The sequence below is a fragment of the Loxodonta africana genome, chromosome X (genome assembly GCF_030014295.1).
Source record: "Loxodonta africana isolate mLoxAfr1 chromosome X, mLoxAfr1.hap2, whole genome shotgun sequence".
In the NCBI taxonomy this organism is placed as follows: Eukaryota; Metazoa; Chordata; class Mammalia; order Proboscidea; family Elephantidae; genus Loxodonta; species Loxodonta africana.
In genome coordinates this window covers 151,530,114-151,544,755 of record NC_087369.1, presented here as the reverse complement: position 1 = coordinate 151,544,755, position 14,642 = coordinate 151,530,114, and the positions used below count along the sequence as shown (strand labels likewise).

The 14,642-nt window shown below is 36.2% G+C and overlaps 1 protein-coding gene across 3 annotated transcripts in view; it reads left to right on the top strand.

Annotated features, from left to right (window-relative positions):
• Positions 1-14,642, top strand: part of SMARCA1 (SWI/SNF related, matrix associated, actin dependent regulator of chromatin, subfamily a, member 1) — a 69,262-nt gene that overhangs the window by 27,438 nt on the left and 27,182 nt on the right. For all 3 annotated transcript variants that reach the window (XM_064277567.1, XM_064277566.1, XM_064277565.1), the window contains 5 exons: positions 3,513-3,645; positions 4,882-5,030; positions 6,748-6,867; positions 12,804-12,914; positions 13,351-13,464. In XM_064277567.1, the coding sequence (XP_064133637.1) occupies positions 3,513-3,645; positions 4,882-5,030; positions 6,748-6,867; positions 12,804-12,914; positions 13,351-13,464 (627 nt within the window). The remainder of the gene's footprint in view (positions 1-3,512; positions 3,646-4,881; positions 5,031-6,747; positions 6,868-12,803; positions 12,915-13,350; positions 13,465-14,642) is intronic.

Genomic DNA, 14,642 nt, shown 5'->3' with positions numbered 1-14,642 from the left:
TCTGGTGTCGGTTTCACCTTTTATTGTGAAATAGAAACATCCATTTTTTCCCTCATTTCCTGAAGAGTGAAGAGGGCACATACGTTTGTTTTAATGAAAAAGTTAATCTGTCTCTATTGTTGTATATAACAAATATCTTAAAATTGTGAGAAGCAAGAAGGGACAGGAAAACTGGATGAATGGACATGGGGAACCTGGGTTGCATTGTAAACTCTCACCTCAAGCACAATAAAAAAAAAAAAAAGTATATTACCACTCCGAAATAGGTTGAATTTTGGCAGTTTCACAGGGCTCAACCTAATGGAATTATAGAATCCCAAAAGGGTGAGTGGGTAAAATGTGGGAAACCTCTAATCTGTCCTGTAGGGTCGCTATGAGTCAGAATCGACTTGACGGCAGTGGGTTTTGCTGGGTAGTTTCTTTTAAACAGTATAGATTATTATGTGATATTTTGATGCATGGAAAAGAATGTATGTAACATGTGGAAGTTATAAAGCACAATAGTAAAATGAACATCTGTGAAACCACCAAAAAAAAAAAATCTTAAAATGCTCAGTACAGGCAGTCCTCAGAGTACGAACGAGTTCCTTTCCTAAGTCTGTCTTTAAGTCGAATTTGTACATAAGTCAGAACACATAGGTACAGTTTATATCTAATGTCAGTTAGTCAAATGTTTGTCTTAGTATATAGCGTACCCTTCTTTTTTTTTTTTGTTCTTAGACAAACCACTTTATTTTTCTAACTTTCAGTTTTTTAAAACTTTTTTTTTGCTTTAGGTGAAAGTTTACAAATCAAGTCAGCTTCTCACACAAAAACTTACATACACCTTGCTACATACTCCCAGTTGCTCTCCCCCTAATGAGACAGTATACTCCTTCCCTCCATTCTCTCTTTTCGTGTCCATCCGGCCAGCTTCTGACCCCCTCTGCCCTCTCATCTCCCCTCCAGATAGGAGATGCCAACATAGTCTCATGTGTCTACTTGATCCAGGAAGCTCACTCTTCATCAGTGTCACTTTCTATCCCATAGTCCAGTCCAATCCCTGTCTGAAGAGTTGGCTTTGGGAATGGTTCCTGTCCTGCACCAACAGAAGGTCTAGGGGCCATGACCTCCAGGGTCCTTCTAGTCTCAGTCCGATCATTAAGTCTGGTCTTTTTATAAGAATTTGGTGTCTGCATCCCACTGCTCTCCTGCTCCCTCAGGTATTCTCTGTTGTGTTCCCTGTCAGGGCAGTCATTTGTTGTAGCTGGGCACCATCTAGTTTTTTTGGTCTCAGGCTGATGTAGTGTCTCTGGTTTATGTGGCCCTTCTGTCTCTTGGGCTTGTAATTACCTCGTGTTCTTGGTGGTCTTCATTCTCCTTTGATCCAGGTGGGTTGGGACCAACTGATGCATCTTAGAGGACTGCTTGCTAGCACTTAAGACCCCAGACGCCATATAGTGTACCTTGCTATGCATAAAACATTAAAGAAACACTTCCAGATACACTAAAACACCTTTAACATAATAATATGGTAATAATAATAATGTTTTGATGTGCATTAGAAACACCTGTTGTTACTAAAAAAAAATTGTACCTCAAATTTTTAATAAAATTGGCTTTACTGGGGTTGGTTTGTAACTACCAGTTGTACGCAAGTTGGACTATCGTAACCCAGGGACTGCCTGTGCTGAGATTGAGAGAGGTAGGAATTTTAACTTTTGTAATAAAACAGTTGGGAAGAAGAGGTAAAAGGTAAGGAAGGAATGTATTCTAGGAAAATGTTTGCTACTTAAGAACACCATCAGAAATTATCCTACCTCCCCTTTTTAAAAAATTTCTTTGGAGCTGTTTCTCTTACTTTCACCATGACAGGTTACCCCCATGATATTTGGTGTCATTTCTTGAACTAGAACTACAGCTTTTCAGAATGTGACTCACATTTTAAGATAAAGAATATAATTTCAAAAGTAAAAAGATGCAAAGATGTAATGGGACATTTGTCTTTTCGGAATCAAAGTTGTATGCCAACGAGGCATAATTTAGGACTCCTTCCCTTTCTTTAATAATAGAGAAATGAAAAATATTGAGCACTGGGACATTTTTAAGTCAACATGCTTTGGCATAATTATTATTACTTTGACATGGTGTTAAACTACCTGTTTCATATGAGTAAATAGGAGTAAGCCTCAGCAAGTTACAGTGTTGCTGAAAGTGTGTTAGAGTTACAGTGTTGCTGAAAAGTGTTTTTAAAGTACATCTGATCTTTCAGAATTTACTGGTTTGAATTTGAAATTTCAAGTATGTATAGTGTGTTAATAGTCTCTTTGCATGGGCTGTGTTAAAACTTTGTAACTGGGCTCTTGTGTTTTTATATTTAGTACAAGGTTGTTTCGAACCTTGTTTTTTTGATCTGTTCTCTCTACTATCTTCCCCCCCTCACCTGTTTGCTCTAGCATCTTGAAGCATGAAAACATTATGCTGAGTGACATTTGTCAGTCACAAAAGGACAAATACTGTATGATCTCACTTATATGAAGCAAGCAAATATATACCAAAAAACCAAACCCAGTGCTGTCGAGTCGATTCCAACTCATACTGACCCCAAAGGACAGAGTAGAACGGCCCCATAGAGCTTCCAAGGAGCGCCTGGCGGATTTGAACTGCCGACCCTTTGGTTAGCAGCCATAGCACTTAACCACTACGCCACCAGGGTTTCCAAGCAAATATTATAGAAACCAAAAATTCTTAGTGGTTACCAGGAGGCAGTGGGGGTTTTTGCTTAGGGGGCAATGAGTTTATGTTAATGGTGGTAGAATTATTTGGAAAGGGATGGTGAGAATGCTTGCACAACTTAAAGAATGTAATCAGTGTCACTGAATTTTACACCTAGAAATTGTTGCATTGGTGTATGTTTTGTTGTGTATATTTTCACCACAATAAAAAAAAAATTCTCCCAGCTGTTTTGTATTATCAGAAGTTGCCTCCTGTCACCTTTACCAACTATAAACCGTAGAACCAGTTCTAGACCACTATCTAGTAAGAATATTCATATCTCATTAATTTTTAGGACCCTTTACTATTTTTTTTACTATGTATCTCTGAATTGCCTCAGTAAGCAGAAGGAACTGCTTGATGATGAGATAAAGCAGACTTCTGCCACCGCCGTAGCAACCTTGCTAACTACTTTGCCCCTCATAAAACTCCTTGCTAGTTTGGAAGATGCTTGTATTTAGTGGCATAAGTTACTTAGTAACTTAATCCAGAAGGTTTCAACTCCCTCTACTCATCTTAAAGGGGCTTTGCCATTTGTCCTTCTGGAAATTTCCCATTAACGGTATGGTATAATACTTGCAGATTTCTCTGTTCCCAGGGGTCTCTTGATATTCTTAATATTCATCATCTTTCTTTGAAAGTGCCAGGTCTAAGTAGATAAGGAACTAATTTTATTTTCAGACTTTTATAGCATATCATGCCTATACTATAAATTTTATCAAGAATATCCAATATATTAGGATTTTTTTTTTAACCAGGATCGAGCACATCGTATTGGTCAGAAGAAGCCAGTGCGTGTATTCCGTCTCATCACTGATAACACTGTTGAAGAAAGGATTGTAGAAAGAGCTGAGATAAAACTGAGACTTGACTCAATTGTTATTCAACAAGGTATTTATACGTATAAGCTTAATGAGATGGTTTTTACAAAAAAAAACGCACACAGCTTTTTTCAAAGGACGTTACTTTTAATAATGGTTGATCAAATTTGCAAATGTAGCGAGAAGAGAAGGCCCTTTTTGAAAAAATGCTGATTATTTAAAGCTTCCTAACTTAAACCCTTGCATTCAATATACTGAGTAGCTAGTTGAGCATCACTAGCTTATAGTTGAATGTCAGTGGTATGTCTTTTGCAGTTAAATGCAATACATAATCTTGGATTTGATTGTCAACCTAGTGAGGGTGGGGGAGGAGGTAGCTGAAGAGGATATTACTGGGAAAATGGGCAGAATTTGAAGTGTGGATTATGAATCAGAAAATTTTTTAAATCAAGGTTAAATTTGATTACCATGTTTATGTAAGAAAATATCCTTGTTTTTAAGAAATACCCACTCAAGTATTTAGGGGTAAAAGGATATGATATCTTTAACTTATTCTCAAAGGGGTAAGGAGTACCTAGGTGGTACACACAGTTAACTTGCTCAGCTGGTAATCAAAAGCAGGTTTGAGGTCTGAGCCCACCCAGAGGTACCTTGGAAGAAAGGCCTGGTGGTCTACTTCCGAAAACTCGGCCATTGACAACCCTGTGGAGCACAGTTCTACTTGGACACGTGTGGGGCCACCATAGTCAGTCAACTTGACAGCAAGTGGTTTTAAGGATCAAAATGACAGAGAAGGACAGAGAGAATGATAGAGCAAAAGTGACAAAATACAAAGAATGTGTGGGAGTTCCTGGTTTTATTCTTCCAACTTTTTCTGTGAATTTAAAATTATATCCAAATAAAACATTGCCTCTCCCCCAGTCTGTCTTTTGAAGTACCTGCTATTACTTAACAGATGAAATGTCTAGTTTAAATACTTTTTAAATATATATTAACCTGTTGCTGTCAAGTCGATCCCAACTCATAGCAAGAATTCCTTTTTGTATAGAGAAATTTGATCTGAAAAACATTCTGTCCTTTTGGGTTTTAGCTGAATTTTATTGAAGGAAATTAATAGTGAGATAAGAAGTATGGTAGAAAAAAAATCTGGAGAGTTGCTCATTAAAAAATAACTTTAAAGCTCACTGCTTTTCTGTTCTTATAAAGCTTATGGTTAAACAAGGTAGTGTCTGATTAGAACTATTACGCTATGATTTCTTTAGAATGTAAAATTGAATATATATGTTTTTAAAATTTTTATTATTAGGGAGACTCATTGACCAACAATCTAACAAACTGGCAAAAGAGGAAATGTTACAAATGATACGGCATGGAGCCACCCATGTTTTTGCTTCTAAAGAAAGTGAGCTGACAGATGAAGACATTACAACTATTCTGGAAAGAGGGGAAAAGAAGGTTAGTTAACATGGCATTTAATTTCCATGATGGGTTTCTTTAAAATTAACATGCTTCAGCATACTTATCATTTTGGCATCGTACTGAACTACGTGTTTCAGGTGACTCATGTTCTAAGAATTTATAGATGTAGTTTTCAGGGGGTGGTTCAGGTTTTTTGGTTTAATTTTTAGTGCGAAAGACTAAGAATCAGCAGTTTAAAATTGAGTAACCTTGTACCGCATGCTTATTGAAACTATCGTTAGTACTTACTATACTTAAAAGCCAAATAGTCTTTGTATTTAGCAACATGTATCAAAACTGCATTTTTTATGACCTGTTTTTGTCCTGGATTAGAAGTCGTCTACTGATACATACTGTTGAACTAAAAATCTTTTGTGAACATGGTGTGAAATATCAAAGCATTGTTTGTCAAAGTATAATAAGCTGTTTCAGAATCCATGGGATTTTGTGTTCAATTTACCTTGTTCAGAAATTATTCTGGATAATTTCAAACATAAGGAAAATAGTGTAACGTACCTCCGTGTAGTTATCACGTAGTTCCGACAGCCATCACCCAATCCTGCCCCATCCACAGCCCCAATTCATTTTCCTCTTTCCTGGATTATTTTGAAGCACATTCCACACATAACATTACAGATGTAAGTATCTCAGTACGTATCTTTAAAATGTAAGGACTCTTAAGAAAAATGTCATTATAGCATTGTCACACCTGAAAAAACTCCAGTAATTATTTAACATCAAATATCCAGTTAGTATTCAAATTTCCAGTTGTCTGATGAATAGTGTTTTTTTTTTTACAAACTTCTTAAAAAAAATCAGAATTAACACAAGGTCTGTACATTGCAGTTGGTTAATACTGTCATCAAAATGTCTTCATCTGTAGGTTCCCCTCCATTTATGTATTTTTTCCCTTGTAATTTATTTGGTGAAGAAACTGGCTGGTTTGCCTTTAGAGTTGCCCACAGTCTGAATTTTGCTGATTTCATCCCCATGGTACATTTCAACATGTTCATTTATTCACTACATTTCCTGAAAATTGGTTGAATTTATTGGTTGAAAGCCTAAGTGACAATACTTGGGAAGAACCATTTAGGTATTTAAAGTACTTGATACAATTTAAATTTATATTCAAGTTTGCTATTTGCATTGCTTTTTTACCTTGTGAATTAACAGACCGAATATTTCATGTCAAAACTTGACTCTTCAGTCCCCACAGAGCAGGAGAAAAATGTAGAGCAGAACCCAGATTCATGTAAAAAGACCAGCCTTAGTAGTCTGACAGAGACTGGAGGAACCCCCAAAACTATGGCCCACAGAAGTGAAACCATCCCGAAGCCCACTCTTCAAAGATTAGACAGGATTATAAAACAAAAATAATATACGTGAGGAGAGTGCTTCTTAATTCAATCAGATGTAAGAGCCCAAATGGGCAGTTCCTGTCCAGAAGCTGAATGAGAAGGCAGGAAAGGGACAGGAACTGGTCGAATGGACACAGGGAACCAGGATTGGAAAGGGGGAGTGTGCTGTCACAAGGTAGGAATGGCAGTTAATGTCACAAAACAACGTGTATAAATTTTTGTATGAGAAATTAACTTAAGCTGTAAACTTTCACCTAAAGCACAATTTAAAAAAATGACTTTAAAAAGGTAGAGAATTCACAGATTTTTATGAGTTATTCAGTGATAGTTTCTAATTTCAATGCATTCAACTCTAGACTGCAGAGATGAATGAACGCTTGCAGAAAATGGGAGAGTCTTCTCTAAGAAATTTTAGAATGGACACTGAACAAAGTTTGTACAAATTTGAAGGAGAAGATTATAGAGAAAAACAGAAGGTAACTTTTACTCCTCAACCATTAGGCTCAAATTAGCATTTCTCCCCACAGCAATTATAAAATAACACTGGTACTTAACCTATTACAATACTCTGCTATAGAGTGAAATTTGATTTACGTCAAAAAGCTCTCATGCTGTCATTAATGTATTTTACTGGTTTATTATTATTATTATTACTCTCGTTGTTATCATCTTTGCTGCTGCTGCTGGTGTTACTGCTTCTACTATTAACCTTGTTATTGAGAAGCAGTAGTGGATTATGGTTGAGTTCCTGGACTCTGGAGCTGAAATCTCAACTCTGTCACTAAGTATGTGACTTCGAGTACTCAGTTTTCTGACCTATCAAATGGAGATTAGAGTCGTTGGAGTTCGTAGTAGCTGAAGATCATGGAGTTACTTCTAGAATTAAATGAGTTAATACGAAGTAATTAGAACAATGCTTGACACTTAGTATTAAGTTAATGCTTAATAATAATATTGTATGTTAATATAACAATATTATTATTAACATATAGTTACTTAAATGCCAGAAGGGCTTTATTATAGGCTGTTACGTATGGACAAAGGGATTTTGCCAATTCTACCCCACGGTGTCTTTTTAACATGTTTGTTCGTGCATGGACAACAATGGTCCATTGAAGAAATGAAGAGTTCATTATTTTTTTTTATTTAAACTGAAATTAAGGCTGTAATTTTAAAAACTTTTTATTTTGAAATGACTTAAACTTAGAGAAAAGTTGCAGAACTAGTAACAGAATTCATCTATACCCTTCCCTCAGCTTCCTCTAGTGTTAACCTACGGAATCAAAGGATAGTGATCAAAACCAGAGAATTAAGGCCAGTTTTTCCCTTAATGTCCTTTTCTTTTTGTTCCAGGGACCCAATTCAGGATCCCACGTTGCATTTTTGCTGTCGTGTCTCCTTAGTCTCTTCCAATCCTTAGTTCCTCAGTCTTTCCTTGTCTTTAATGACCTTGACACTTTTGAAGAGGACTGGTCAGTTATTTTGTAATTTGTCTCTCAGTGTGGCTTTTTCTGATGTTTTCTTATGATTTGATTGAGATTATACATTTTTTTTTTTTGCAAGGATTCCACAGAAGGGATGTTGTGTCCTTCTTGGTACACGCTGTCAGGATATCCGTGATGTTAATGTGTCTTATTACTGCTGATGTCAACCTCGATCACTTGGTTGAGGTGTTATTTACTGGGTTTCTCTATTGTAGAGGTGCCATTTTTCCCTTTGTAATTGATAAATATCTTGGAGGAGATACTTCTCAAACTTACGCCTGCTGATTTTAGTACCTCTTGGTGGAGCTTGCCTACAATACTTTGGGTAGTCTTTGCCTAATGGCAATTTGTATTTCTCTCATTCAGCAACATTTATTAATTGGAATTTTTTCTGTAAGAGCTGTCCCTTCTCATTTATTTATTTATTTCAGTTATTTATATTAGTATGGACTCATGGATTTTTTTAATTTTTGAATTATAATTCAAGTCTATCATTTATTTAGTTGCCCCAGTTATTCCATAAAGCTGTTAATTTTTTGAACTGACCCAAATGATTTTTATTAAAATAAAAAAAGCTAATTCTTAGGTGTTGATTTTACTGAAAATGAGAGGTGAGCCATTTGCAACTGTTAGGTGCCATCGAGGTGGTTCCAACTCACAGTGACCCTGTGTACCACAGAACGAAACACTGCCCGGTCCTGCGCCACGCTCACGATCGTTGTTATGCTTGAGCCAGTTGTTGCAACCAATGTGTCAGTCTATCTCGTTGAGGGTCTTCCTCTTTTTTGCTGACCCTCTACTTTACCAAGCATAACGTCCTTCTGCAGGGACTGATCCCTCCTGATAACATGTCCAAAGTACATGAGACGTAGTTTTGCCATCCTTGTTTCTAAGGAGCATTCTGGTTGTACTTCTTCCAAGACAGATTTGTTTGTTCTTTTGATAGTCCATGGCTTATTCAGTATTCTTCGCCAGTAACCACAATTCAAAAGCATCAGTTCTTCTTTCGTCTTCCTTATTCATTGTCCAGCTTTCACACAGCGGTGATGCAATTGAAAATACCATGGCTTGGGCCAGGCATACCTTAGCCTTCAAAGTGACATCTTTGCTTTTCAACACTTTAAAGAGGTCCTTTGCAGCAGATTTGCCCAGTGCAATCTGTCTTTGGATTTCTGGACTGTTGCTTCCATGGATATTGATTGTGGATCCAAGTGAAATAAAATCCTTGACAACTTCAATCTTTTCTCTGTTTATCATGATGTTGCTTGTTGGTCCAGTTGTGAGAATTTTTGTTTTCTTTATGTTGAGGTGGAATTCATACTGAAGACTGTAGTTCTTGATTTTCATCAGTAAGTGTTTCAAGTCCTCTTCACTTTCAGCAAGCAAGGCTGTGTCATCTGCATATCGCAGGTTATTAATGAGCCTTCCCCCAATCCTGATACCCCGTTCTTGTTTGTATAGTCCAGCTTCTCAGATTGTTTGCTCAACATACAGATTGAATAGGTATGGTGAAAGGCTAAAACCCTGAACCATACCTTTCCTGACTCACTTGAAACTAGTATGCTCATAATGCTTTGTTATTGTTATGCTTCTGATGGTTTTTAGTTTCTTGGCTTATATCTGGTTGTTCTATCTATAATCTTTATCCAGACTGATTATATTTTATCCTGATGAGATGTAGGTGATGGCTTGCATGTGGGAATTATCTTGCTAATATGCTTTTTAGATCTCATTATGTGATATGAATTTTATTAATTTTTTCAGTGATTCCTAAGGGCTTATTGGTTCTAGGAGTGTTTTATAAAGTGGAAAAATATTAACCAATGAAGAGTCTAAGTATCAGCAAATCTGCTTAACAGTCTTAGAGGAAAATTCAACTTAGTAAATACTTGTCTATTTCAAATATAAACAGATTTTCCTTTGTTAAAGTACCTCTAATTCTACTAAAATAATGTTGCACGGATGTTGCACGGATATAGAGAAGTTTTAATAAGAATAATTATGATGACTTGCATTTTTAGAGTTGAATGTTTGTCAGTAATTGTTCTGTCCAAAATCAGATTTTTTCGTGAATATTCTGAGCTGAGATCATGTTTTATTTCTGTTTATCATCTTTTGTAGCTGGGTTCTCAAAATAGGTTCAAACTATCTTTTGAAGAGAATTGAAATCCTGAGAGAATATTGTTCTCATATATAAGCCATGGATGTAATTGTACAATGAGGTACATTTTCATATAAGATTTGTCCTACCAGGTTTGTTATTTTATAACCATACCAGGTAAATTAAGTCATCATGGCCGACATTGATCCTGAATATCTTGTTTGTATTAATACACTTTTGTCTAAAACAAACTTAGTCAGTGTGATTTCTTCTGTGTTTCAAAGTTCAGGAATTGGCCTTTAACACTTATTTCAAATTTGAATACCTAGACCTTCAAACAAGTATACTATACGTTGATTGGCTAAATACATTACTTTTAGAAAGTTAAACTATTACTACTTTACTTTTACTCGACTCAAGACAGATAAAACATTGGTGACATATAAAACACTTTTCCATCACCATAATCTCACGTCAGTCCATCTGAAAAAAAAAAAAGCAAAAATTGTTTCACTGCTCTGGGTATTTCTCATTTTACTTAAGCATCACATTATAATATTCATGTCTCAGACAGAGAAGATACTTTAAAGGTCATTTACTCTAAGCTTTCTTGTACTTTAAAACTCCTTTCATTATACTGGGCAAGAATGAGCTTGGATCAAGTAGACATATGAGACTATGTTGGCATCTCCTGTCTGGAGGGGAGATGAGAGGGTAGAGGGGGTCAGAAGCTGGCTGAATGGACACGAAATTAGACAGTGGAGGGAAAGAGTGTGCTGTCTCATTAGGGGGACAGCAATTAGGAGTATATAGCAAGGTGTTCATAAATTTTTGTCTGAGAGTCCAACTTGATTTGTAAACTTCCACTTAGAGCACAATAAAAATTAAAAAAAGGAAAAAAAGATCTTATCATTAGCATCTAGGATAGTTATCTAGTCTCTGAACACTGTGGTTTTGGGAATCTTACTCCTCTCAGAAAATATACTTTACTATTTTATATTCTCTGGTTCTCAAAAAACTTATTTGACTTATGAACTCCTTAAGGGGAGAAATTATTTTATTTGTAATTGTATCCCAGGTGCTGACTTGCACATACTACATGTGTTAACGTTATATTGAGTAGCAGTCTGCTTTCCTGTAACTCTTCACACTGGTCTTAATCTTATGGATCAGCAAAGAACCGTGTTCTTTTTTTTTGTATGTGATGTTGTTGTGTGCTGTTGAGTCGATTACAACTCATAGCGACTCTATAGAATAGAGGGTAGAACTGCCTCACAGGGTTTCCAAGCCTGTAAATCTTTACGGAAGCAGACTGCCACATCTTTCTCCCACAGAGTGATTGGTGGGTTTGAACTGCCGACCTTTTGGTTAGTAGCCAAGTGCTTAGTCATTGTGCCCCGAGGGCTCCTTTTTCTATATGATAGACTTTGGCGTATGGAAATGCCATCATTCTCTCTCTCTAAGTCTTTACTTCTCTAGGCCCTGTGAGAGTTTGTGGATCTGTAACCATCTTAATCATCCTAGTTTATCATGTACTCAAAATATAATGCCAAGGTTGATCTTATCACCTCTTAGATAAGATCAAATAGAGTTGGAATATTAGTGGTAAAATGCTTTTGGAACTCTGTTATAGACCATACTTTTATGCAAATAATGCACGCCTTCTGTGTTTGTTTGCCAACTGTGGCCTCCCCCCGTGAGTTATTTTCATAAGCGCTGCTATGCCAAATTTTTTTTTACATATTGTTCTAAAAACAAAATTAGCATAGTGTGCTTATGGAAATATCTCTCAGGGGGAGGGAACAGTTGGCAAAAAAGTGTAGAAGATAGGCGTTATTGGTGTAAAAATACGATAGATAGTTGAGTGGTTGAAATGTAAAAAACGAGGTTAGTTTTTCTAATTCATGTAGTTGTCACCATCCATCCATCCACCTACCCACCCATCCTACAAGTATTTGTTATGAACCTATTTTATATAAAGGCACTAGGTGAAGCCCTGGGAAATCAAGAAAATTATCTGAACTAGAAAACCATACCTGTAGGCTCCAGAACCTTGTATTGCCAGTTTTGTCTGCTCACTGTTATATTTTCTAGCTGATATTGGGGTAAAATTTTGTAATGCTATCAAGTCATTGTTCGTATAGCTTTGGATGTTTAATAATACCTTATGTTTAACTCTTGGCAATTTACCTAACGGTTTTACACATATGACCATGTTTAATTCTCAAGATAGGTATAATTATTCCTCTTTTACAGATGGAGAAAACAGTTTTCCCAAAGTTATACAACTGCTCAGGTGGCAGGGCCAGGATTAAAAATCAGATCTTTCTGATTCTACTGACTTTTTCCCACTATACCACAGCTACCTTACCAAAAGGTCTCATTTAAAAATTTCTCTTGGTTCAAAGGGATAGGTAACATATTTCTGTCAGATTGCTATTTCTCATTTACCTCTTTCACCTATTTTGTAATTTACATAGTTTTACCACAGTCACCAGAATCAATGTCACTCTTCCTTCTATATTAACTAACATTTGTTTCTTTAATTTGGTGTAAAATACTAACCAGATTGTGCAAATTCTTTTCAATTACTAAGGAAGAACTAATTTTTAAACTTGTCTTCCAAAAAACAAAACCATCTTTGTACCTAAACTTTGGTATACAGTCAGAAATTTTGGAACTTTGGAGGTATAACTTCGTCCATAAAGCAAGTTTTTGTTCTTTCTAGTGGCTTTGGTCTTTTCATATTTCTGAAACCTTGATGTGCTTTACTTTTATGAAACAGCTTAGAGTAATTAAATCCTTTGTTCTTGTTTGTTGCGTGTAGCTTGGTATGGTGGAATGGATTGAACCTCCAAAACGAGAACGCAAAGCAAACTATGCGGTGGATGCCTACTTTAGAGAGGCTTTACGTGTCAGTGAGCCAAAGGCCCCAAAGGTAAAACAGTATGAGGCCAGTTTTTATGTCCTACAATAGAATTTTCTTGTAACATGGTCTGGGATTCAGGTTTATGTATTATTATTGCCAAATCATTAAAAAAAAAAAGTTTCCATTGAGTCGATTCCAACTCATAGCCCCTATAGGCCAGAGTAGCACTGCCCCATAGGGTTTCCAGGGAGCACTTGGTGGATTCAAACTGCCAGCCTTTGGATTAGCAGCCTGAGTTCTTAACCACTGTGCCACCAGGGCTCCTTGCCAAATGATAGTCCCTAAAATATAACAATATAGAAAAATACTTGAGATAGTAGAGCCATATAAGTGGATTTCATTTTATTTATTTCTTCATGTGTAAAATAAATAATAAAATATTAAGTACACTCACTTCATGCACTGAAAACAAATAAGCGTATGTAATGCGTTTTTTTTTCCACAGGCCCCACGACCTCCAAAACAACCAAATGTTCAGGATTTTCAATTTTTCCCGCCACGTTTATTCGAGCTCCTGGAGAAGGAAATTCTGTATTATCGGAAGACAATAGGCTATAAGGTAATGTATAATAAAACTTAAACTAATGTAATATATTAAACTAGGCTAGAATGTGTTTCATTTTAACATAAGAGTAAATCAAAATGGTGGTGTTTTTAAAACCAAAGAGGAGATTTGACTAGAAGTAAAGCATTAAACTACTGAGTCACCAATAGAATGTCACTAAATGGAATTAATGTAGAATTATCCAGTACTTCAAAATAGCAATAATGTATATTACTTTAATAATATAGCGCTTGAACAGTCAAAGTATATGTAGGAAGAAAAATCAGTATGTGTTTAATTAGAAGTGAATTATGACATATGATAGGAAATTTTTGACCATTTTCTTTAATATGACCAGGAAATAGTATTTTTGGAGAGATTGGAACTCTTATACACTGCTGGTGGGAATGTAAAATGGTACAACCATTATGGAAAAAGGTATGGCATGTCCTCAGAAAGCTAGACATAGAAATATCATATGATGCAGCAATCCCACTCCTAGGTATATATCCTAAAGAAATAAGAGCTGTGACATGACTAGACTTATGCACACCCATGTTCATTGCTCACAACAACAGTAAGATGGAAACAACCCGAGTGCCCATCAACAGATGAATGCATTAACAAACTGGTGCATACACACAATGAAATACTATCCAATGATAAAGAATAATGAATAAATCCATGAAACATCTCACAACATGGATGAATTTAGAGGGCGTTATGCTGAGTGAAATAAGTCAATCACAAAAGGAAAAATGTGAGACCACTACTATAAACAACACAAGGTTTACACACAGAAAAAAAGAAAGAAAAGAACATTCTTTGATGGTTGCCAGGGATGGGATGGGGAGGGAGGGAAAACTATCAAGTAGATAGAAGATACATGTTAACATTGGTGAAGGGAAAGGAATACACAATATGGGAGAAGTCAGCACAACATGACCAGGTCAAGAGAGGACACTGACAGGAACACAAGAATAAAGGGCAACTACGGTAACTACTATAGCATAGATAATCCTACAACAGTACTATTAACAAACAGTAATTTCCAAATGGATACATAGGTAGATAGATACACCAAGAGGTGTAGGAAGGTGTAAGGGAGTACACCCACCAGCAGATACAGGTTTGGTGGTGGGTATTTCTACATACATGACTGTAGGTGCTCCTCACATATTATTATAGACAAT